This window comes from Myxine glutinosa, chromosome 1 (genome assembly GCF_964187855.1).
Source record: "Myxine glutinosa chromosome 1, kmMyxGlut1.1, whole genome shotgun sequence".
In the NCBI taxonomy this organism is placed as follows: domain Eukaryota; kingdom Metazoa; phylum Chordata; class Myxini; order Myxiniformes; family Myxinidae; genus Myxine; species Myxine glutinosa.
In genome coordinates this window covers 406,392,100-406,419,413 of record NC_136261.1, presented here as the reverse complement: position 1 = coordinate 406,419,413, position 27,314 = coordinate 406,392,100, and the positions used below count along the sequence as shown (strand labels likewise).

Below are 27,314 nucleotides of genomic sequence, written 5' to 3'. Positions count from 1 at the left end.
TCCAAAATCATCAATTGTCATCTGAAAAATCATCAATTTTCATCCGATTGACTTGAAAATTTAACAGCATTTGTATAGTGCCTCACTGAATTGGGAAACAAAATATTTCTGAGGTCAAAAGGTCAAAGGTCAACTCAAGGTCAAACTTCCAAAATCATCAATTGTCGTCTGAGAAATCATCAATTTTCATCCGATTGACTTGAAATTTTAACAGCATTTGTATAGTGCCTCACTGAATTGGGAAACAAAATATTTTTGAGGGCAAAAGGTCAAAGGTCAACTCAAGGTCAAACTTCCAAAATCATCAATTGTCGTCTGAAAAATCATCAATTTTCATCCGATTGACTTGAAATTTTAACAGCATTTGTATAGTGCCTCACTGAATTGGGAAACCAACTATTTTTGAGGTCAAAGGTCAAAGGTAAACTCAAGGTCAAACTTCCAAAGTCATCAATTTTCATCTGAATAATCATCACTTTTCATCCTATTGACCCGAGCTTTGATCAAGATAGACAATTTTTATCTTGATGAAATGGACAATTTGCTGGATCAATGGCAACCTTTGTACTCTGCATGACGTCTTCTTGTTTTATTTGTTTATTTAAAGTCTTATGATCATGTTAGTATGATTCTTCATGCTGCCCTGTCTTCAGGCAACCATTGAAATTGGTTGAAAATATCTTTAGTCAGTGCAGTATGCTGTTTATTCTACCAGGTGAGTACCAGGTACTCACATATTTTTTGTTATTAATCCGACGGTGAATGAATAAAATCTCTGAATCAGTTAATCGTTTTGTCCTTCCCGAAACATTTCTGAGCTTTGTACGACCACGTGATCCGTACTTTAAACACCCCGATTGCATTATCACTTTACATTCTCTGTCGCCTCTCTTCATCCATACAAATCGTTGTCTGCTCGGCCAAACGTGATCTCCTTTCGTTATTTTTTACGTCATCGCAGACTCACGGGAATAATCCTTCAAACAACAACAACAACAACAACAACCGCCACAGCAGCTCAGATATCGCGAGATTTTGTGTAATTGTTGAAGTGGGATCACGTACAGAGTAATTCTATTGTATTTATTTTATAGTTTTCTGGTATGTGTGTTTATGAGTAATTATCTCTCTAAAAAAATTAACAAGTTCGTGTTTTTATACCCGTTTTAATTGCGCGATTTCCTCACAGAAAATGGAGAGGAAGAGGGCGACTCAGGGCGGCCTGGGTCCGCTCCCGGTCTGGCTGGAGCTCCAAGGTTTATCGGAGGAGTCTCTTCGAGCCGCGGTTACGGGCCTGGGGGTCGAGATCCTCGGGGGTCTCTGTGCCCGGGCCGAGCCCGCCCCGGTGAGGGTTCGATTCCGTGCTTTGTCCGCACGAAAGTTCACCTGCACCATGTACGCGGAGCTCTGTTGGTACATGGAGTCGTGCCGTGCGGAGCAAGGATCGGAACGGACCTTCATACCAGGACGCAGTGAGGACTTCGAGGAGTCGGGAGGATCTGGTGGAGTCCTGCGGATGCAGAGCGAAGACAAGGACTCCATTGGTCCTCAAGAGGACCCGGTTCTTGGTGAGTTCCAGTTTCTGTCTTTAGTTTCTAGTCTTGATTCAATCAAACATAAAATACAAGAAATGTACATCTTATGATAACAATGGGGGAACCTCAATACAAAATATGGCTTTCAGGTCTCTTTAACAATGGATTGTCCTTTAAAAATATCATGGTTGCATCATCATCTTCTGGGGGCATTGCATCATCATCTTCTGGGGGCATTGCATCATCATCTTCTGGGGGCATTACATCTTCTGGGGGCATTACATCATCTTCTGGGGGCATTACATCATCTTCTGGGGGCATTACATCATCTTCTGGGGGCATTACATCATCTTCTGGGGGCATTGCATCATCTTCTGGGGGCATTGCATCATCATCTTCTGAGGGCATTGCATCATCTTCTGAGGGCATTGCATCATCTTCTGGGGGCATTGCATCGTCTTCTGGGGGCATTGCATAATCATCATCTGGGGGCATCGCATCATCTTCACAGGGAATTGCATTGCATCATCTTCTGGGGGCATTGCATCATCATCTGGGCCCTCCCCCCACATTGCAATGCCCCCGCCACCCCCCATTACCAGTCATCTGGTACTCATTTTGTCAACCTCGGAAGGATGAACAGGCTGAATCGACCCACCTGGTGTTGATTCAACAGAATGACAGGGACTCGAACTCAGGATTCAAAGATCTCAAGCCAGACACCTTAACCATTAAGCCAACACCAGGCTTATTGTGAAATAAGACACCTATAACGGGAATATGAGGAGGTGGACAAATAGAAGGTAAATATATAACGCAAATGGGGTATAGGAGGAGGAAGAATCCACTGGTATGAAATACTGTCGTGTGACTACCCTGTAGTGAACACCGCAGGGCGACACAGATGACCAAACGAGCTTTAACTCCGAGGCGTTTAATTCTATGGCACCTTCGTTATGCGTGCATGGAGCAAGTGGGGGAGAAGCCATGAGGGCTTACCTGCACAACTCCACCCTGCAATAATCAACTCAAACGACACGGAATTAAAATGTACAAAAATACCAGCTTTATTAAAGAAAATGACGGTCACAAAATAATGCGCGATAAAACTAAATTCCTAATTGGAGTGCCCCCACATGCAGACTCTATTACAACACGAGGGGAAAAATAACTGGAAAATAAATGTGTTATTTTGTGGGCACTTCGCTCCGAGCTGCTCTTGAATCTCGCCAGGAATCGGCAAAACTCCCCGCGACCTTGGAGGGAACCGCACGCTTTGCCGTGCGGCTTGTGGGCAGGAAAACCAGGCCTCCGTGCACAGTTCGCTCTTCCAGCCGCGTTTATCCTCACGATCGTGTTTCCCAAAACCAACACCACAGCCAGACTATGTGAGGAAGTGCAAAGCCTCGACCGTTCATTATAAAAAGCCAGGACTCGAGAAACAAAAGAAGAGCGATGTCGGAGCATGACCGTTCACCACCAGATCCAGAACCCGAGAGAGAAATGTCCGCTGTTCTAATTGTTTTTGTACTCGAGGCTCTGACGTCATCCCACGACGTCTCCGTGTCTGCTCCGATCAGCGAGTCCCATCTTACTAGTCCTTACGCCAATCAAATCCCGGACCGATCACTGCTTTTTCGGGGCGTGACCTCACAGACCTTTTGTGCCTGGCTGCTAACCAGGTCGATGTTATCTGCAGTAGTGCTCAAAGTCCTGTTTTCCAGTTGGTTTTTATTTAGAGTGGTTAATGGGTGATTTCTGTCTATGCGTGCTGCATGTGTCATAAGGAACAGAGGAAAAATAACCAAGGCCACACATGCAGGGGATTAATTTACCCACAATCCCTAGCTAATTAACAAAACCCACCCCTCTCATGGGGACGAAGATACACTTTTCTACAACATACGGTCGACACGAATTTCCTATTTCTTACATGGGGTTTCTTCTTCTTCATGACAGTCGGAGCATAGTACCTATTCAGTTCTACCTGGACTAAGGTAATCACTGCCTACCCCCTACAAACGTAACATACCTCGCACGAGCATCACAATATCACTCATTACTCGTTTCTTATCTATGATTCCTTCATCAATTATTATTACTAGCGTGACTCAGCACACGTCATTTCAGAGGGATAGGCATCTTTGACCATTTTGGGTCTTTTGGGTCTTCATGGTGTTTTGGGTCTTCATGATGTTTTGGGTCTTCATGATGTTTTGGGTCTTCGTGGTGTTTTGGGTCTTCAGGGTCTTTTGGGTCTTTAGGGCCATTTGGGTTCTTTAGGGCCATTTGGGTCTTTCGGGTCTTTTGGGTCTTTGGTGTCTTTGTTGACCAATGACATCATTAATTTAATTCTGCCATACAATTTGTGTAAATCGTGCACAAGTAATTTCAAACTGATCAAGCATTATTTGTCTAATTATGACATCATAATGAAGACACCTATGACATCATGAACATATGTTATTCTCCCTTGGGGAGTACTTGACAATGAGCCAAATTTCTTTTTTTCCCCATGGAGTGGTTTATGAGATGGAGGTGAAAGTTTTTCGTTTTTTTCCAAGATTGTGTCCATACCATGTGACCTATGATGTCATAAGTATCATTAAAAAAAAAATCTACAGGAGGCACTCCTATGGTGAAAATTTATTGGCAATCAGACCAACGGTTGCAAAGAAAACATACTCGCATTCTGTGCAGACAGACAAACAAACAAACTACCCAAATGCAATACCCTTTCCTCTGTCGAGGGTAGAAATATGAGGGCCGAACCACATGACCAATGACGTCATTTTTTTTTCACCACCAATTTATCTCTAAAACTAGACAAGAAATTTCATTCTGATTGGATGAAGTTTTGTGCTTTTCCAATTGACATCATAATGAAGGCACCTATGACGTCATCATTGAACCACCTTTAGAGGCCATTTTTTCCCCCCACGAGAGCAGGGGTTGGACTTTTTTCGGGCACCGTGATCCCCTTTTTGAAGCAATGTTTTATGGCCGGATGCCCTTCCTGCCGCCAACCCTGTGTCGCCTTTTACGACGCACAGGGAATTGCCAGTGAACTGGTACTCAAATTTGCCGACCTCAGAAGGATGACAGGCTGAGTCAACCCCCTGGCGTTAATTCAGCGATCGACCTGGATTCGAACCAAGGATCCTAGGATCCCGAGCCAGCACCCTAACCGCTAAGCCAACACCAGGCTATGACGTCATCATTAACATGTTATTCCCCATGGAGAGTTCTTTGCAATGAGCCATGTCAGTTTTTTCTACATGGCGCTTTCGGAGATTTAGAGGTGCAAAGGTTTCCGGTTTCTCCAAATGGCGCCCGTACCACGTGACATATGTCATTATTTCATTATCATTACAAAATTATACAGGAGGAGGTGCAGCAATGGTGAAAATTTATTGCCAATCGGACCAATGCTTGCAGAGAAAAGCATACATTTTCTGTGCGGACAAACAAACAGACAAACAAATGATAAATCACTCGTAGAGCGACACTTGGCAAAACAGAACAAAGTAGAATGGCACTCAGTAGAGCATCCTTTTGACCTCAAAAATAATTTGTGGAAGAATTCAGTGACCTGATGTGCAAATCGTCTTCAAAGTTTAAGTTAATCGGATGAAAATTGACAATTTTAGAAATTTGGCCGATCTTTATCTTTTGGCCTATGTTGACCTCAAAAATAGTTGTTGGTTGAATTCATTTAGCCGATATGTAAATCCTTTTCAAATTTAAAGTCAATCGTATGAAAATTGAGGATTTTAGAAATTGGAAAAAAATGGTTGACCTTTGACAGATGTTGACCTTTTAGCCTATGTTGACCTCAAAAATAGTTGGTGGTTGGATTCAGTTTGCTGATATGTAAATACTGTTATGAATTTGGGGTAGAGTGATATATAGATTCAGGTAGATCTGTATAGGTAGTGTGCTCCGATTATCGTGATGGGGAACCCCACATGTAATTTTGTTTAGGCGGTTTGTTCGCGTAAGTGTATCTTTGTGGTCATACAAGGATGGCCTCGTGTTGAGAGTAGGGATTATGCTAATTCCCCTGTGTGAGACCTTGTGATTTATCCATTGTCCCTTGTGGCACGACACCAATATACACTGGGTCGGCCCAATAGCATCGCACACACTAATTAAATCCCCTCAACAATAAAACTAACCGGAACCCAGATGATGCACTCGGGCTGACAACCACGACTTGGCAGACACACATTGCTCAGGCAGGCTGAGGCCACGCCCACCTCACGACGGATTGGTCGAAGGGTTTGATGGGGAGATCACACCATTGGCAGGCAGGGCCAATCGGCACGCAGCTGAAGCCCAGAGACAAGGAGCCAGCTGATTGGTCAAGGGGAGATTATAAAAAGGTGAAGAGAAACCGACGTTTTCCTCTTCTACCCGCTTCTCGTTCTGGATCGTTCTTGCGCTTGGACCTTCTGCTCGACCTGGTCTATTTTGGTCCGGTCATTGGTGAGCGACGGTGTGCGGGACGTGACCTGTCATGCGGAACAAAGGTGTGCGGGACAAAGGGAGCTGCAGATCGTTCGCTCACTCACGCGACCTGCCTGGAGGGGGCATGGACGGGCCGCGCGGGAGGCCTTATCGAGGTCTAGTGAACAAGGGCGCGTCGAGGCCTTCCCGCCAACGGGCCTGAGACGGGTCGTGGCGAGAGATGTCATCCGATCGAGCTAAGCCCACACACACACACGCACAGCTTTTATTTTTAGCTGTGACGAGCAGCTCTATGAGAGGACCGCGTTGTTGTTCTTGTTGTTGGGGTGCCTTTTTGAATAGCGCTTGCGCATCCACTCGGACGTGCGTTGGTATGAAGTAAGAACATCGCGGACTAAAATCGCGATTTGTTTGAAGAAACCAGAATAAATTTAGCAACAAAGACAACTAAACATGAATGTTTTCATATCAATCTCGTTTCACAGAACTTGACACAAATTATGTGTAATTATTGAATAGCGCATGCGCATACACTCGGACGTGCGTTGGTATGAGGTAAGAACATCGCGGACTAAAATCGCGATTTGTTTGAAGAAACCAGAATAAATTTGGTAGCGCATATTACAACGGATATCCTCATGATTCTTCACATCGCAGCTGGTGACCACACTGTGGTCATTTTCTCTTGTTCATATATATTCCCCTGTGTGTTTGATACGTCTGGTGTGGGAGCACTCCGAATAGGAACCATAGTTAGTAACCAACGCGTTTTATTTTGTATTATCGGCATTCGTGGCAATAAAGCCTTGTTTATTTTTGTACATAAAATCGGGTTTGTGTGAGTTTAATTTCCACAGGATTGAAGACTGCTCGGAGATCGTGTCAGGTAAAAGTGTCCAGCTTCTTCTTCCTTCTCACTTCTATAGTGAGTCCGTATTGGATCGTTGCCTCAAAGTAATGCTCGATTGCTATCCGTGATTTCCCGGTCTTCACCGAGGGGAATCACACGACAATACTATTCACATTTCAAGTCAATCGGATGAAAATTGAGGATTTTAGAAATTTCATAAAAGTGGCTGACCTTTGGCCTATGTTGATCTCAAAAATAGTTGGTGGTCGAATTCAGTTAGCCGATATGTAAATCCTCTTCAAATTTCAAATCAATCGGAGGAAAATTGCGGATTTTAGAAATATGGCCTATGTTGACCTTTTGGCCGATGTTGACCTCAACATACTTGGTGGTTGAATTCATTGACCAGATATGCAAATTCTCTTTCAAATCTCAAGTCAATCGGATGACAATTGAAGATGTTAGAAATTCGACAAAGTTGGTGACCTTTGGTCTCTGCTGACCTATTGACCCAAAAAACAATAGGCATTTTGCTTGTGATCAACTCTACCATTTGGTGAGGTTTCTTGAAGATCGGATGAAAATTGTGACCTGCAGGCGACATACATACATACAGACATACATACAGACATACATACAGACATACACACAGACATACACACAGACATACACACAGACATACACACAGACATACACACAGACATACACACAGACATACACACAGACATACACACAGACATACACACAGACATACACACAGACATACACACAGACATACACACAGACATACACACAGACATACACACAGACATACACACAGACATACACACACAGACATACAGACACAGACATACAGACACAGACATACAGACACAGACATACAGACACAGACATACAGACACAGACATACAGACACAGACATACAGACACAGACATACAGACACAGACATACAGACACAGACATACAGACACAGACATACAGACACAGACATACAGACACAGACATACAGACACAGACATACAGACACAGACATACAGACACAGACATACAGACACAGACATACAGACACAGACATACAGACACAGACATACAGACACAGACATACAGACACAGACATACAGACACAGACATACAGACACAGACATACAGACACAGACATACAGACACAGACATACAGACACAGACATACAGACACAGACATACAGACACAGACATACAGACACAGACATACAGACACAGACATACAGACACAGACATACAGACACAGACATACAGACACAGACATACAGACACAGACATACAGACACAGACATACAGACACAGACATACAGACACAGACATACAGACACAGACATACAGACACAGACATACAGACACAGACATACAGACACAGACATACAGACACAGACATACAGACACAGACATACAGACACAGACATACAGACACAGACATACAGACACAGACATACAGACACAGACATACAGACACAGACATACAGACACAGACATACAGACACAGACATACAGACACAGACATACAGACACAGACATACAGACACAGACATACAGACACAGACATACAGACACAGACATACAGACACAGACATACAGACACAGACATACAGACACAGACATACAGACACAGACATACAGACACAGACATACAGACACAGACATACAGACACAGACATACAGACACAGACATACAGACACAGACATACAGACACAGACATACAGACACAGACATACAGACACAGACATACAGACACAGACATACAGACACAGACATACAGACACAGACATACAGACACAGACATACAGACACAGACATACAGACACAGACATACAGACACAGACATACAGACACAGACATACAGACACAGACATACAGACACAGACATACAGACACAGACATACAGACACAGACATACAGACACAGACATACAGACACAGACATACAGACACAGACATACAGACACAGACATACAGACACAGACATACAGACACAGACATACAGACACAGACATACAGACACAGACATACAGACACAGACATACAGACACAGACATACAGACACAGACATACAGACACAGACATACAGACACAGACATACAGACACAGACATACAGACACAGACATACAGACACAGACATACAGACACAGACATACAGACACAGACATACAGACACAGACATACAGACACAGACATACAGACACAGACATACAGACACAGACATACAGACACAGACATACAGACACAGACATACAGACACAGACATACAGACACAGACATACAGACACAGACATACAGACACAGACATACAGACACAGACATACAGACACAGACATACAGACACAGACATACAGACACAGACATACAGACACAGACATACAGACACAGACATACAGACACAGACATACAGACACAGACATACAGACACAGACATACAGACACAGACATACAGACACAGACATACAGACACAGACATACAGACACAGACATACAGACACAGACATACAGACACAGACATACAGACACAGACATACAGACACAGACATACAGACACAGACATACAGACACAGACATACAGACACAGACATACAGACACAGACATTAGGGTGCATCAAACGCCCTTAGGTTCTTGGATTTTAATGTCTATTCTCTCAAATGTTACACTTGTTGGTAGAAGTATGTATGCAAAAAATAAATGAAATCAGAGGTGGTCCTGGGTGGCCACCGGCCACTTTTATATATTTAGGGCCATTTTCGGGGCCGCACTATGTAAAAATGTTTGATTTTGTTATTTTACACCCAAACCTAGTCATGTTTGGTATCAAATTGAAGGTCTTGATGAGAGGAATACAAATATAACAATTTTATGCAAAAAACGATGGTTTGATAATTAGTTTGTATTTTTACATGAATGAAATCGGAGGTCTAATCGTGGGTCCCATACTAGTAGTCTAATAATATCCTTTATTTTCTTTCAGATGGCAGATAAGAAGACCAGATTAGCAAGTGCCATTTTTGGTCTTGGCAATGCTTTTACAGAAGCAGATGGTACATTGACAGGAGTCCGCCTCCCAACTTGCCGGCAGGTTCTTCGATGCGTGATGTGGTACATCCAGAAAGAAATATGTGAAGGCAAACAAACTCAGCCACTGAAATGGAAATCTGCCAGCATCGTCCTTATCCAGCTGAAAAAATTCTACACTAAAGCAAATATTCCTATGCTTTCAGACCATCAATGCTGCAAACTAATACTTGACCTTCTTAATGACAATAACAAATTGCGTCAAATACCTGTTTCTCGCGGAGAATCTCCAAGCACTTTGGCTAAGTTGCAAACCATGAATGAACGTCTTGATAAGACCTTTGGTGTATGGACAAAAGATGCAATGACAAACATTAAGAATGAGGAAGATAGAGTATTTTTAGAGTCAATGAAATCTGACAGAGTAGCCTCATTTGGTGGTGTTGACAAGAAGAAAGTTGATAAAGATCATAGAAAAGAAAAACGCCTCTTAGCGGAAGCTTCAAGACGAGAACGTCATGAATCATCCAGTGTACAAGAGATGACAATTAGTTCTGTATGCTCTGATGATAGTGACTCTGCAGATAGCTTGGAAGAAACTGAAGAAGAGGCGATTCCAGAGTTTCAAAGGAAGCGTAGTCACCACAGATCAACATATGCAGGTACATCTGCCTTTATTCCTCATGATATTCTGAAAAGACATTCAGTTGTGTCTGTTGCTACTCGACTAAACATAACTCCTGTTCAACAGGTTGCGCTCACCAAAGCTGTAATTCAAGAGGCAGGAGGTGATCCACGTCGTGTGGCCAAGTCGTACTCAACTGCTGATAAGGCTCGACGATCAATAACAAGTGCTATCGCCAAAGATATTCAAGAAAATTGGATCGCCCCAACAGCTGCAACACTTCACTGGGATGGCAAGCAGATACCAACGCTCACAAACAAGAATGTCAAGGAAGAAAGATTGCCAGTGTTGGTTGGGAATGCCACTGATGTAAAGCTACTGGGGGTGGCTAGATATCCTCCTGGAAGTGATAGGTCATCAGGTGACATCATTGCCGAGCACACTTACACGTATCTACATTCATGGAAGTGCAAACAATCAGTTGTCAACTTATGTTTTGACACAACAGCATCAAACACTGGACACGTTACAGCTGCCTGTGTTACCATTCAATCAAAACTGGACCGTGCTCTTCTGTGGTGTGCATGTCGCCATCATGTTGGAGAGGTAATCCTGGATCATGTGTTTGACGTTCTCAAAATTGAGGCATCAAAGTCTCCAGAAGTATCTTTGTTCCAAAAATTCCAGAAGAATTGGGAACGCATATCGCATGCAAAGAATGAAAGTTTAACCAAAATTGACATTTCCATGTACAATGACTATGCACAACAGCTGCTTTTATCCTGCAAAAACAAGGTTTTAAGCACAATCCGCACAAGCGCTTCATACTGTAGGGAAGACTACAAGGAAATGGCACAACTCTGCCAGGTAGTCCTCGATGATGATGTCACAAAACAAGGAACACTCCACAGACCAGGGGCCATGCATAAAGCAAGGTGGATGTCAAAGATTCTTTATTCCATCAAAATATGCCTACTTGAAGAGCAAATTTCTCTACTACCTCGAGGAACTGTAACAACACAACATCAACAGAAAAAACTGAAGGAGTTTGTTGTTTTTGTTGTTTATATTTATTGTGATTGGTGGCTCATATGTCAGTCTGCTTCAAATGCCCCATGGTTTGATTTGTGCTTTTACAAGACTCTGCTCAACTATAAAGCTGTCAACTCAACCATTTCAGTCAGCGCTGTGAAAGCCTTTGATAGACATTTGTGGTATTTAACCCCAGAACTGGTTGTTTTGGCACTGTTCAGCAATGCAATTCCTCAAAAGGATCGTCGTGCCCTTGCAGATGTGTTACTGGCCATACAACCAGATGAAATGCCAAGCACTCCAAAACACCGCTACGGTTCTGGATATGGCAAACCGTCATTTCCAAAAATTACAGAAGCGACAACCCTGGCTGATCTTGTGAACGAGGACTCGTGGTTTACAGTAAACCTTCTTCACCTAGATATGACCTTCCTAACAGAGGATGTTGACACTTGGCAGAACAATGAGCACTTCAAGGCAGCCAAGTCCATTGTGGATGGGCTTAATGTTGTGAATGACCCTGCGGAGAGAGCAGTAAAGCTCGCAACTGATTTTGTCTCAACTGCAAGAAGAGAAGACCACTTCCAAAATCTTCTTCAAGTGGTTGAATGTGACCGCAAAGCGAGGCCAAATTTGCGGAAACGAGCAAAGTTGGAGTAGTGACATTGGCGTTGTGCTTAATACATTTTCAAACTTTTAATCAATGAAAGTACAATACTACAACACTGTACTACAACTTTGTAATATGAAGAACGATTTTGGTTAATTTTACATTGACATGTAAGGTTGTTTTAACTGTTTGATATTAGGCATTTAGTAAAAGTAGGACTTTACTTTTGTATATAGGTATAATGGTTAATTTTACATTATCTTGTAGTTAATTTTACATTATCTTGTAAAGTAGTTTAGCTGTGGCCCTAAATGGCCCTAAATATATAAAAGTGGCCGGTGGCCACCCAGGACCACCTCTGATTTCATCTATTTTTTGCATACATACTTCTACCAACAAGTGTAACATTTGAGGGAATAGACATTAAAATACAACAACTTTTTGAAAATCATGGGGCGTTTGATGCACCCTAACAGACATACAGACACAGACATACAGACACAGACATACAGACACAGACATACAGACACAGACAGACATACAGACACAGACAGACATACAGACACAGACAGACATACAGACACAGACAGACATACAGACACAGACAGACATACAGACACAGACAGACATACAGACACAGACAGACATACAGACACAGACAGACATACAGACACAGACAGACATACAGACACAGACAGACATACAGACACAGACAGACATACAGACACAGACAGACATACAGACACAGACAGACATACAGACACAGACAGACATACAGACACAGACAGACATACAGACACAGACAGACATACAGACACAGACAGACATACAGACACAGACAGACATACAGACACAGACAGACATACAGACACAGACAGACATACAGACACAGACAGACATACAGACACAGACAGACATACAGACACAGACAGACATACAGACACAGACAGACATACAGACACAGACAGACATACAGACACAGACAGACATACAGACACAGACAGACATACAGACACAGACAGACATACAGACACAGACAGACATACAGACACAGACAGACATACAGACACAGACAGACATACAGACACAGACAGACATACAGACACAGACAGACATACAGACACAGACATACAGACACAGACATACAGACACAGACATACAGACACAGACATACAGACACAGACATACAGACACAGACATACAGACACAGACATACAGACACAGACAGACATACAGACACAGACATACAGACATACAGACATACAGACATACAGACATACAGACATACAGACATACAGACATACAGACATACAGACATACAGACAGACATACAGACAGACATACAGACAGACATACAGACAGACATACGCACTTCGATTTTCTAAAGTAACAAACGGACCCAAATGCAATGCCCTCTTCTCTGGTGAGGGTAGCAATGCACTGAAAACGAGAACGACTCAGTAGAGAGCATACCTCCGCCTGGTTGGCCATATCACTCAATGGTGAATAATCACTTTAAAAATTAAATAATTATCATGTCCGAATTTATATTCAGATCTTCACCAAAATCGAATCGATTCTTCCTCGTCACACACACAGCCTGTCCACTAAGTTTCGTCCAAATCCATCCATAACTTTTTGAGATATCCCGCAATGTATAGTTTTTAGCCCTATCTTCCAATGGTGAAGAATCACTTTAAAAAATGAAATAATGAGCATATCCAAATCCCTATTCAGATCTTCATTAAAATCGAACCATTTCGTCCTTGTCACAAACACTACATCTCTGCCAAATTTCGTCCGAATCCGTCCACAACTTTGAGATATTGTGTTCACAAACAAAAACAAACAAACGGATAAATAGACAGGGGTGAAAACATAACCTCCAAATGTTGTGGACAGATTTGGCCGAAACTTGGGGGCAGGTTGGGGATGTGAAAAGGAAAAATTGATTCGATTTTGGTGAAGACCCAGATCCAGATCTCGATTCGAGAATTAAAAAGTGATTCTTCACCATTGAGAGGACAAAAAACTATGTATGATCCACCACGCGGTGACCCGGGTTGCCCCGTGATTTTTGACCATTTAATATAATTTATTAATTTATTTTAGGGGGAGTGTAACCCAGGTTCGTGTGATAGGAAAATCCTTTGTGACATGGTCAAAAATCACGGCGCAACCTGGTCATCGCGTGGTGGATCATATATCAGTTACAAAAAATATATACTGTATATACAGTGCGTATCAAAAAAAAGGTAATCCGAATTCAACGGGTTAATATGCGAAGGTTATTTAGTTTGACAATTTACATGTGGTTTACCAATTATGAGGAGATCCTCAGCTTTCCATTGATGCCTTTCATGCATCATTGCTATCACACATGACCGAGTACATGTTCATTGAAAATGGCAAGTTCAAATCGCATTTTTACAAGTTTGGCTAATCGGCGCAAGACAGTTTGAAATGGACGCATTACTTGTCGACTGCCAAGTTGATTATGTAAAATTGTTAAGCTGGTCTGGTAAATCGTCGGTTGCATCATCCTTTGTTTCTGATGGGTATTTAAGATGGGCCTACAGTATATGGGTTTAGAGACAGTCTGAGTCATTGAAAAGATGGTTCAACTTACGACTGAACAGTGGACGTTCGTGGTTACAACCTTTCACCAAACTGGAAGTTTGCAGCGCATTCGTGATGCGTTCAGGGAACGTTTCCCAGAACGGGAGCCTCCAGCAGCCAAAACCATCTGGGTGAATGTTAGAAAATACCAAGAGCATGGCACTAGCCTCAACCGCAACAAGGGGAATTCTGGTAGGAGGCGCACTGGACGATCGGAAATGAACATTGCAGCAGTAAGGCAGCAAGTTTTGGAGCATCCTAGGGATACCAGCGCATGACGAAATGGGACGGGATTGCCTTCGTCAACATTCAACCGAATCACAAGACTGGACGTCCACCAACATCCATATCGGATTCACATCCGGCATCAACCTATGCCAGGTGATTTTGCCAGGAGGCTGGTGCTTGCCGGATGGTTGATAGCATGTTGCGAAGCAGATGTCAATTTCCTGCGGTATCGTTATCGGCGACGAAGCTGCTTTTGCCATGGACGGCAAGGTCAATACCCATAATGTTCTTGAATATGCACCGACAGGACAACCCCCGGAATTTAATTTTGACACCAACATGAATCGACAAAAGTGGACTGTTTGGTTGGGACTTTGTGGAAGTGGTCAGGTGATCGGACCATTTTTCTTTCAAAGGAATGTCAATGGTAACAGTTATCTGCAGATGATCAATGATGAAGTTTTACCGCAGCTGGAGGAGAACTTTGAGCGACAGGTTCGTGGTGTCTTCAGATATCTCTGGTGGGCCCAAGATGGCGCCCCAGCACATCGTGTTATCGCTGTCCGAGATCGACTGAGGGAACTCTGTGGAGACCGAGTCATCGCCCTCAACCATGCAGTGGAATGGCCGGCAAGGTCACCTGACCTCACACCATGTGATTATTTCTTTTGGGGACATTTAAAGAACAAGGTGTTCGTAACTCCTCCCCGTGATCTTGACCAATTGCAGGGCCGTATTCGACATGAAGTGGATGCTTTGCGCAATGACCCGGCTGTGGTGAGACGAGCAGTTCAGGGCATGCTCCGCCACTGTGAGCTTTGTGTTGAAAGGGGAGGTGGACATGTTGAAGGTGTGGGTGCATAAAGGCCAATCATTCCTGAGAAAAGTTCACATCTGACGTTCATTTTGCACCAATTATCCTGACTTGCATCGATTAGCCAAACTTGTAAAAATGCGATTTGAACTTGTCATTTTCAATGAACATGTACTCGGTCATGTGTGATAGAAATGATGCATGGAAGGTATCAATGGAAAGCCGAGGATCTCCTCTTAATTAGTAAACCACATGTAAATTGTCAAAATAAATAACCTTTGCATTTATTTGAATTAGCCCCTTGAATTCGGATTACCTTTTTTTTTTTATACGCACTGTATATAAAAATATCAAAAGATCAAATCAAATATATATATATATATCTATGTATATATAAAAGTGTGTGTGTGTGTGTGTGTGTGTGTGTGTGTGTGTGTGTGTGTGTGTGTGTGTGTGTGTGTGTGTGTGTGTGTGTGTGTGTGTGTGTGTGTGTGTGTGTGTGTGTGTGTGTGTGTGTGTGTGTGTTACGTTACGTTACCGGTAGACTCCTAAACGGAGAGGCTCACGTACTTGATATTTGGCACAAACATGGCCATTGAGCCTGGGAAGAACATGGTCGACCTAAAAATTTATTTCATAATATTTTTAAACCATATTTTTACCTCGGCGCATTTCAGCGAGGCATATTATGACCGGAATGGCAGAGCAGCGCGCTGATTCGCTCAGAGCGATCACGTGATGTTCCTTGCCGCCATTAACTCAGTTACGCGTTCGCACGTATTTCAGAGCGAAAAGCGATTCCGTTTTTTCACATTTCAGCGAGGAATATTGCCATTCACACCACATAGGTTTTTTCCCCTTTCATCTTTAGATCCATATTTTTGCCATAACGTAGCGCATTATGGCTCTCTCGAGCTCGAGTTAGCCAATCACCTGGGAGCATGAGGCCACGTTGGCCACGCCCACGACACGACGCAGAGTTGCAATCGATCGCTCAGAGCGATCACGTGATGTTCCTTGCCGCGCGATTGCGTTTTTCACATTTCAGCGAGGAGCATTGCCATTCACATCACATAGGTTTTTTTTTTCTTTCATCTTTAGATCCATATTTTTTTCAGCAAGGAATATTATACACGGAATCTGAATCGGTGGCAAAGCAGCGTGCTGATTCGATGATTCGCGCGCCCTCCCCCCTCTCCTCCCCTCCTCCCCCCTCCCCCTCCCCCCCTCTACTCCCTCCCCCCTCTCCTCCCCTCCCCCCTCGTCTCCCTCACGTTTATACACGGAATGCCCGGTACTTCCCCCCCCTCCCCTCCCCCCCGTTCCCCTCCCTCCTCTTCCCTGCCCGGCAATGCCGGGTACTCCCCCCCCCTCTTCTCCCCTCCCTCCCTCCCTCCCCTCCCTCCCCTCTCCTCCCCTCCCCCTTTTCCCCCTCCCTCTCCCCCCTCCCTCTCCCCCCTCCCTCTCCCCCCTCCCTCTCCCCCATCCCCCTCCCCTTCCCCCCTCCCCCCCCTCCCCTCCCCTTCCCCCGCCCTCCCCCCTCCCCCTGCCCCTCCCCTCCTCCCCACTCCCCTCCCCCTCCCTCCCCTCTCCTCATCCTCACCCTCCCCTCCCCCCTCTCCCCTCTCCTCCCCTCCCCCCTCTCCTCCCTCCCCCTCTTCTCCCTCACGTTTATACACGGAATGCCGGGTACTTCCCCCCCCCCTCTTCTCCCCTCCCCCCCTCTCCTCCCCTCCCCTCCCTCCTCTTCCCGCCCGGCAATGCCGGGTTCTTCTCCCCTCCCCCTCCCCTCCCCTCCTCCCCCCCCCTCCCCTCCCCTCCTCCCCTCTCCCCCTCCCCCTCCCCTCCCCTTCCCCCCCTCCTCCCCTCCCCTTCCCCCCCTCCTCCCTCCCGCTTCCCCCTCCCCTCCCCCCCTCCCCTCCCCCTCCCCCTCCCCCTCCCCCTCCCCCTCCCCTTCCCCCTCCTCCTCCCCATCACCCTCCCCCCTCTTCTCCCTCCCCCCTCTTCTCCCCTCCCCCCTCTTCTCCCCTCCCCCTCTTCTTCTCCCTCCCCCCTCTTCTCCCCTCCCCCCTCTTCTCCCCTCCCCCCTCTTCTCCCCTCCCCCCTCTTCTCCCTCCCCCCCTCTTCTCCCCTCCCCCCCTCTTCTCCCCTCCCCCCCCTCTTCTCCCCTCCCCCCCCTCTTCTCCCTCCCCCCCTCTTCTCCCCTCCCCCCCTCTTCTCCCCTCCCCCCCTCTTCCCCTCCCCCTCTTCTCCCCTCCCCCCTCTTCTCCCCTCCCCCCTCTTCTCCCCTCCCCCCTCTTCTCCCCTCCCCCCCTCTTCTCCCCTCCCCCCCTCTTCTCCCCTCCCCCCCTCTTCTCCCCTCCCCCCCTCTTCTCCCCTCCCTCCCTCTTCTCCCCTCCCCTCCCCTCCCCTCTTCTCCCCTCCCTCCCCTCCCCTCTTCTCTCCTCCCTTCCCTCTTCTCCCCTCCCCTCCCCTCTTCTCCCCTCCCCTCCCCTCTTCTCCCCTCCCCTCCCCTCTTCTCCCTCTTCTCCCCTCCCCTCCCTCTTCTCCCCTCCCTCCCCTCTTCTCCCTCCCCTCCCCTCTTCTCCCCTCCCCTCCCCTCTTCTCCCCTCCCCTCCCCTCTTCTCCCCTCCCCTCCCCTCTTCTCCCCTCCCCTCCCCTCTTCTCCCCTCCCCTCCCTCTTCTCCCCTCCCCTCCCCTCTTCTCCCCCTCCCTCCCCTCTTCTCCCCTCCCCTCCCCTCTTCTCCCCTCCCTCCCCTTCTTCTCCCCTCCCCTCCCCTCTTCTCCCTCCCCTCCCTCTTCCTCCCCTCCCCTCCCCTCTTCTCCCCTCCCCTCCCCTCTTCTCCCCTCCCCTCCCCTCTTCTCCCCTCCCCTCTTCTCCCCTCCCCTCCCCATCCCATCTCCCCCTCCCCTCCTGCCCTCCCCTCCCCCCTCCTCTCCCCTCCCCCTCTCCCCTCCCCCCTCTTCTCATGATATAAAATGCAAGGCTTTAAGAGATGTCTTGCAAAATGTGGGGAGTATTTCAGTCGGGATAGGAAATGTTTTGGTTGGAACAGGACATCTTTTGGTTGAGATAGGAAATGTCTTGGTTTGGATTGGAAATGTCCTGTAAATCATAGTAATAGTAATGAATTAATTATTCGTTCTTTATTATTATTATTAGTTCCTAGTAATGTTCCATGTAAACAGACAGAATAACGCACAACACCAACCAATATACTTGAAAAATCTTCGATTTGGATTTGGTCGGCGAGGTCACGTCTTTTCGAAGCTGTCCATGCGCTCACGCTTTCGAAGTTAAGTAATTTTTCACAATTGTGTTTTTGTCGAAACTGTATCTATCTGGTGTGTGTACCTATAGTGTGTCTTTAGTAAGATTCTCGGTGTTAATTTTTCATACATGTATACAAAATCGTCGGTTAATTCGTGTCGCGTATTTTGAGGCCGAGTCGGCTACCATGTCTGACCTTGAGGCTTTGTTTTTCTCTCAGCGGTCCGTCAATTGTGCTGCAATTACTTTCGTTCTCTGTTTAAACCTGTGTTTAAACCTGTTCTCTGTGTTTCACCCTTGTTTAAAATCTCAACTCAAAAAAATAAAATAAAAATTAAAAAAATTCCTTCTCTGTTCTTATTCGTTGTTCTTATTCGTTTATTCGTTCTTATTTGTTCGTTCGTTCTTCGATCACGTGTTTCACCCCCATTTCCATTTTCCATTTCCCCAGATAGTTTTCACTGCTCAATTTAAAAATGTTTAAACTTTCCCCTGAAGAACTGTATTCTGTCATATATTATAATACCTTTTTCTTCTTCTTCTATAAAAGGATGCTTTCGACTTGCTCACCAAATCTATTCATTCCAAAAAAAAAAATTCCATCTCTTGCAGTTCCTCTTTTCTACATTCCCAAAACTCTCCTGCACTCCACCCCTCCTTCAGCATCCTCAAACGTATTTTTGACTGGAAGGTCACAAGAAACTCATTTTGCAATAAATGTTCGTTTCCCATTAATCGTACACTTTCTAAAATCCAATCTCACCCCTCCCCTCCAAATCTTCCCCCATCACCCCTCCCCTCCAAATCTTCCCCATCACCCATCCCTTTCAAATCTATCCCCTTGCCCCTCCCCTCCAAATCTTCCCCATCACCCATCTCTTTCAAATCTTCCCCCTTGCCCCTCCCCTCCAAATCTTCCCCATCACCCATCCCTTTCAAATCTTCCCCCTTGCCCCTCCCTTCCAAATCTTCCCCATCACCCCTTCCCTCCAAAACTTCCCCATCACCCCTCCCATCCAAAACTTCCCCATCACCCCTCCCCTCCAAATCTACCCCCCTTGCCCCTCCCCTCCAAATCTTCCCCATCACCAATCTCTTTCAAATCTTCCCCTTGCCCCTCCCCTCCAAATCTTCCCCATCACCCATCCCTTTCAAATCTCCCCCCTTGCCCCTTCCCTTCTAAACTCCCCCCACACCCCTCCCATCCGAGACTCTCCCTCGCTCCTCCCCTCTCACCCCTCCTCAAAGCGTCCTCCCCGCTTCTTCCCCCTTCCAACTTTCACCTTCATCTCCCCCAACCTTCTGCCTCGCTCTGCCCCCTCCTCAAAGAACACCTCACTGTCCCTCACCCAATCACCACCAAACCTTTTGTCCTTTTGTCCGCCCCATTCTTCCCTTTCTCCAAGCCATTCTGAAATCTCTGACACACCTTCAACAGCTCTCCCTACCACTTCTTCCTCTTCCACATCTTACCCTACACCCTCCCCCACCCTGTTCTGTATCCGATGCTCCCCCTTCCTCTTCATTAACGGTATGGACCTCCAACATCCGGGGCCTTCGCTCAAACTTGACTGATCTCTCCATACAGGTTGCTTCTGACAATCCAGACGTTACCTGCTTTACAGAAACTTTCCTCCTTCATGATGTCTTTGATTCCTTTATCTCTCCCAGGTTACTCCCTCCTCCGGTATGATAGACCTGAGCCGCGTCCTGGGGGTGGGGTTGCTATCTTTATAAAAAAACTCTTCCTCACTCGCCCTGCACTGCCCTCTCTCCACCTCACCCCCAGGAATACCTTTGGCTATGGCTTCCCCTTCGCTCCCACCTTTTGTTCATATGTGTGTTGTACCGTCCACCAAACAGTGATGACTCCATCTACATCTCGCTGTCTGATAATATGGACCAACTTCTATCTACCCATCCCAACTCTCTTCCTCATATGTGGTGATTTCAATTGTCACTATGCCATTTGGCTGGGTGTGGGTACCTCTCACCAGCCATGGCTCCTCAGCAAAGGACTTCTGCGACTCATTGGGATTGACACAATGACAAAATCTGTCAATTTCCCGACCCGGATCTCAGTCAACGGAGCATCTTCTCTTCTGGACTTGGTTATGACTAACTTCCCTGAAAATGTCTGCTGCTCTTCTTCTGCTCCAATCGGCTCATCTGATCATGTGCTTGTTAAAGTGGACATCTCTCTGACCATTCTCAGAGAGCCTCCTCAGCGTCGACGAGTCTGGCATTTCACTCAGGCCAACTGGCTCGGTCTTCAAGCAGCCATCAATCATCTGGACTGGTTTCCCATCTCTACCGCCTCTGACAGCAACTCATCCTGGTAATTCTTCCAAAGTAAATTGCTCTCTCTCATGCACAGATTTATCCCATCATCTTCAGTTGTCATACCCTTCCTCCCATCCATGATACACGGAATCTTGTGGTGAGGCTATTGCCCAGAAACAACTTGCCTTCGTCTCCTGGAAAGCAAATCCAATGGAAGGAAATTTCATTTCCTTTCACAAAGCCCGAAACAAGTGTGTGTGTCCACCCTCAGGAGAGCCAGGAAACAGTATCTCTCCATTCTCAAGACTGAACTCTCTTATCTGTCTCCCTCTTCCAAATCCTGGTGGCGTCTGGTCAAAACTGTTTCTGGTGTTTGTTCCCCCTCCATCCCCTCCCTCACCTCAAACGGCTACATGGCTGACTCCGCACGTGAAAAAGCTAAATGCCTCAACTCTGTGTTTGCCTCTAAATCTTGTCCCAAACCCATCCCTCTGTACCCACCGTACCCAGTCGTACCCAGCTGCTCCTGGACTCTGTGTCCTTTCCTCATGACAAGGTGGAAAAGTTTCTGTCCACCCTCGACTGATTCTGCAACTGGACCTGACGGCATCAGCCCACGGGTCCTAAAATCCTGTTCCTCCGCTCTTTCACTCCCTCTGTTCTCTTCACCCTCTCCTTTGCTCAAGGTCATCTGCCATCTGCTTGGAAATCGGCCAACATCACCGCTTTGCACAAAAAGGTGCAAAAACAGATCCTAGCAACTACAGACCAATCAGCCTTCTCCCAATTATCAGCAGTCATGGAATCCATCATTGCTTTGGATATGAAATCTTTCCTCTTCTCCAATGGCTTGATCTCTGATCATCAATTTGGTTTCAGACCTGGTCACTCTACTCTGGACATGCTGCTTCTGCTTTCTCAACAATGGATGGAGGTCCTCAATGCCAAACAGGAAATTAGAGCTGTCTCCCTTGACATATCACGTGCCTTCGATACGGTCCAGCACCCCGCTCTGCTCACCAAACTCTCCTCCTTTGGTATCCATGGAAATCTCCACGCATGGCTGGCGGACTTCCTCTCTAGTCGTAGTCAACATGTGGCCCTGAATGGGTTTCTCTCATCTCCTCTTCCTGTTCAGGCTGGAGTTCCCCAAGGCAGTGTTCTGGGCCCTGTGCTTTTTCTGGTCTTCATCAATGATCTCTCTGACTCTCTTGAAAATCCTCTCTATCTCTTTGCTGATGACTCTACTCTCTGTCGCTCCATTCCTCATCCCTCAGATCGGCAGTCTGCAGCCTCCTCACTCTCTGCAGACCTGGACAAAATCACAGACTGGGCAAACAAGTGGAACATGTCTTTCAATCCTGACAAATCTCACACTCTTACGATGTCTCTCCGAAAACACCGACTGGACAACCCTCCCATCCACTTTCTGAATTATCCTCTCCAAGAAGTTCTGTCACTCAAGCTTTTGGGTCTCACTATCTGCCATGATCTTTCCTGGGAAAACCACATTTCAAATCTGGCCTCCAAAGCCAGTCGCCGACTGGGCATCCTCCGTCGTGCGAAGTCCTTCCTTGGCACACCTGAGCTCCTCACCACATACAAGGCTTTCATCCACAGCTCAATGGAATACTGCTCTCCCCTCTGGGCTGGTGCTCCTGCCTCACACCTCGCTCGTCTTCACGCTGTTGAAACAAAAGCGTTCAGAATCATTGGAATCTCCCGCGATGAAGCTAACTCCAAGGGCCTCTCACTCACTCACTCACTCACTCACTGCAGGCAGGTTGGTGGTCTTTCCGTCTTCTTCAGACTCCTCTCCGGCCTTGCCCCCCCCCCCCCAGCTCTCTCTGGGCTCTGTCCCCCAAATATTCCTACAGGTCGCACAAGATCTGCCTGCAACCCTCTTATGGTTAAACTGCCAAAATCAAGACTCTCTGCTCACCTTCACTCCTTCATTCCTCTTTTCTCCCGCCTCTGGAACAAACTCCCTCACTCTCTTCAGTCCCACTCCTCCCTCCAGGTCTTTAAAACAGCTGTTCACCACCATCTCTTATCTTCCCCCATCCAAAACCTTGATCTTTTCTACCCACACTAATTTCACCCCAAATCCCCTTTTTTGAAATACCAACTTCTTTCCTGGAAGTCTTTGGAGTGTCCTTGTGCTTTAAACTTCTCCCACCCCTCCCCTCCCCTCCCCTTCCCATGCCTCCTCCTCCCAAGCCCTCTCCCTCCCACACAACTCCCGATGTCCCTGCTCTCAAATGTTGTGTTTGTGTGCTTCCCCTTCTCTCCCCATCTTCTCTCCCCATCTTCTCTCCCCATCTTGTCTACCGCTCCCTCCTTTTATATATTTTGTTTGTCTGTTTGATTTGTTTGTGAAATAAATGTTAGCTTTTTCACGAGCCTCGATTCTGTATTAAAAAAAAAAAAAGTTACAAACAGACACAAATGCTCTTTTGGCGAGGGTACCAATGCACTGAAAGCAATTACACCTCATAACAGTGACTTAAATAATTATTTAACAGATGTCTAATAAACAAAGGAGAGGTGAGATTTATCGGTGATGTCGTGTGCAATGACCTGCTCGCTTGACAAATGATAACATTTTGATCAACGGGATAATTTATTCTTTTTCGATTTTTGCCCATTTATTTATTTATTTTTCTTCTGATTGCTTATTGTGGAGAGCTCACTGCATTGTTTTGATGATCTTCACAGGTAAATGGGAGAAGCTCTTTGGGAAGTTCATCTGCACCATTTGCTCTCACAGCTTCGCCACCGCAGCCGCCTTGCAGGTGCACATGGAGAGGCATCGACCAGCTTCCAGTGATAAAAAGTACAAATGCACCGATTGTCCTTATAGTACGCGTGATAAAAGCACCTTCACAGCGCACGCTCATTTTCACATGGGTGAGAAGCCATATTGCTGCGAGGTTTGTGGAAAGGGATTCAATTCTTCCACGTACTGTCAGAGACACATGCGAATTCACACAGGTGAGCGCCCTTATGCATGCAAGGTGTGCACAAAATCTTTCGGTCATTTGTCCACTCTTCAAAGGCACACACGAATCCACACAGGAGAGAAGCCATATACATGCAGTGTGTGTGGTAAGGGATTCCGTCAGTCATCAAGCTCTCAGAAACACATGCGAATTCACACTGGAGAACGCCCGTACATGTGCACCGTGTGCAATAAGACCTTCAGTTTGTCGTCGAACTGTCACAGACACATGCAGACTCACACAGGGGAGCGCCCATACACGTGCACGGTGTGCGGTAAGGGGTTCATTTCCTCATCGCACTGTCAGGTACACATGCGTTATCACACCGGGGAGCGGCCATACACATGCACGGTGTGCAGTAAGGGGTTCAGTTCGTCCTCAAACTGTCAGAAACATATGCAATCACATACGGAGTAGTGCCTTCAAAATGGTTGTGGCATTGTGCATTTAAAAGAGAAATTGGATGCAAAAACAAGGTACTCGCTTTTACTGTTCAAATGGCTCGACAAAAACCAGTGGATTGCTCGGCCTTGTAGATAAATGGCTGAACAGGGCGTTATCCCGCTCGCGCAAAGCGGGTTTAAACAATTGCGTCATCTTTCTGTCTGTCAGCAGATGTCAGTTTATGATCGAGGAACAACTTGATTTAAATTGAATGTTATCAAATTGATCGAGGAACACGAATCACCTTCTTGGCACTTTCAAAAACCGTTCCTTTAGCTGTACGGTAGCTTTACATCATCTCAACCATTCAGATTTGCTGCTTGCAGTCCTTTTCACTCAAGACTGCATGGGGTGTTCCATGAAGTCTGGTTAAATACAAGATTTGGATGCACACAAGAAAGCAAGGCCACACCTGTATCCCAAACTCACCTTGCGATAAATGCCAAGTACGAGTGTTTTAAAAATAAAAAGTAAAACTCGGAGGCAGGCAACGTGGGTAGCCCCAACATTTGCAAAGAAGATTAAAGAAAATTCAGTCCAAATAAATACGAGTATGCAGCAAATAATGAGGATGATAAAGAAACTAGACAGACCGGAAATATATCTGAAAAGCTCCTTTGAATACGGGACATTCAAAATGCCATAAACCGCTCCAGAATGCTCGGGGTGCATGAGCAGAAGCCCCAGGAAATTAGCGATCTCTGTGGCATCATAAAGTATATAGTGCGTGTGTGAGATGAGGATTGTTACCGAAAAATTGCTCACAAAGCTTCTGAAAGAAGTCAAAAAAATTTGGAAAAGGACTGTGCCTCCGCACAATTAAACACTTGGAGAACATTCTCAGCTCCCCGGACGTGCAGCGGTGCAAGGCTCGAGTGGACGAACGTGTGCTACGCAACCCCCCACGACGGTTCGCTTCCATTGAATGGACTGTGTATCTGTATTGGGTGCTTCTGATCACAGATGAGAAGGACATAACCGGGGCTTGTGAATGTTCAGGGTAAGTTTTAAAATGATATTTACTATGTCATGTTGGGAGGGGAGGTGGGAGCTCCGGGAGCTGTGAGCGTTGTTTTAAACATATTATTTGTTTTGTTCCGGGGCTACAAGAAATTATACTAGATTTTTGCATCTATTGCTAAAGGAGATGCATCCGTGCGTGTGTTTATATATTCACTGCAGCCGCCATTTTGTACGATAGAACATCAACACCTCTCGGTCTCATCCACGGATATTTCTCCGATTTCCGTGAGTCCGATTTGCATTCGGGAACAAAGCAATTATGGTTAACCATTTTGGAATCTGAAAGAGTAACAAATGTACACGCAAAGGCAGAACGGGCGTGCAAAGTAATCCATCGACAGAATGAAGAAGTTGTCTTGCTCGTGTCGATGGAGATGTTTGCACGAACCTCAATATCTGTCCCTGGAAAGTCAAAGAAGCACGACCCAAAATAAACAATCGAAAATGATGGTTCAACGCTTGCACGTCACCTGACCAGCTTACATTTACATGCAAAACAGGATAGATGTGAGCCGGTGGAGTACCCAGAACCAAAAAATGAAAGAATATATGTTAGTACCTAATGAGTCTGGTGTATACTCCCCGGGGAGGATCTTCTTCCACCTTCTCAACAGATTGCAATCAATTTTTTTGTGCATTTTGTGGAAAGGCATATTGTAAAAAGTCTTGCCCATAAATATAGGAATACTGTAAAATGGATATCCAGGTAGAAATGGCACTGTGCAACCTGCTGGAATCTTGTATGTCATCTGTGCTGGAACTCCACATGCCACTTTTGTTTTCTGCTCCTTTGTTTAAAAAAAACAAAAAACGTCTTCTCATCAGGTTGTCCATTCTTTTCTGGTCTACCTGCCACGTTCCATGAGCATCGTTCTCCGTTCTTGAAAATGACATAAAATTCAAGACTTTAATATAGTTCATTCGAAAGGTGAGGTTAGCGTGGAAGGAGTGGCAGCTGCGTTAGTAGAGGCATGAAATGTCTTGTTTTCCACCAATCACAGTTTGTGGATTAAATTGGCAGATATTGACGTGTAGGTGGTTAATCAAAGTAAAGTAGCTGTAATGTTTATCTGTTGAATAATGTTCCATTTCGCTTGTCCTGTATTATAACGGTTTCCTGGGATATTTGTTGTCCTCGGCAGTGGTTCTGTTGGTTTTTCTGAGGCTAATGCTGTAAGAGATGGAGAGCTGGATGATGAGACTTGGCTGGACTTGCTTTGCTCTGTATTGTTGCAATAGATTTACAAACAATACGTTTTGCTTGAGGTCGAGAGAGATTGACCTGCTTTGAATCTTGGATATTGCAGGTTGCTTCGGAGGAATTTTAATTTGAACTTGGGTATTTCTTTTGGAGAGGGACAGAAGGGATGGGGGAGCTTTCCCATGTAACCTTCCCCCAGACCTCACTTACCTGGGAGCTTTGTACCTCCCTGCTGCGGCCTTTGTTACTTGTAATAAACTCGATCCTAACA

The 27,314-nt window shown here is 45.7% G+C and overlaps 1 protein-coding gene across 1 annotated transcript; it reads left to right on the top strand.

Annotated features, from left to right (window-relative positions):
• The first annotated feature begins 1,010 nt into the window (after positions 1–1,010).
• On the top strand, positions 1,011–27,314 carry LOC137417225 (uncharacterized). The gene is made up of 3 exons (XM_078770460.1): positions 1,011–1,101; positions 1,190–1,568; positions 24,092–27,314. The coding sequence occupies exons 2-3, from the start codon at positions 1,193–1,195 to the stop codon at positions 24,790–24,792; spliced, it is 1,077 nt and encodes a 358-aa protein (XP_078626586.1). The 5' UTR covers positions 1,011–1,101; positions 1,190–1,192; the 3' UTR covers positions 24,793–27,314.

What these genes read in the sequence shown, in the direction of transcription:
- LOC137417225 (XM_078770460.1), top strand. Translation starts at nt 1,193, where the DNA reads ATGGAGAGGAAGAGGGCGACTCAGGGCGGCCTGGGTCCGCTCCCGGTC. An exon ending in TCAAGAGGACCCGGTTCTTG is followed by an intron (nt 1,569 to 24,091) that starts GTGAGTTCCAGT and finishes TGATCTTCACAG; the next exon opens with GTAAATGGGAGAAGCTCTTT.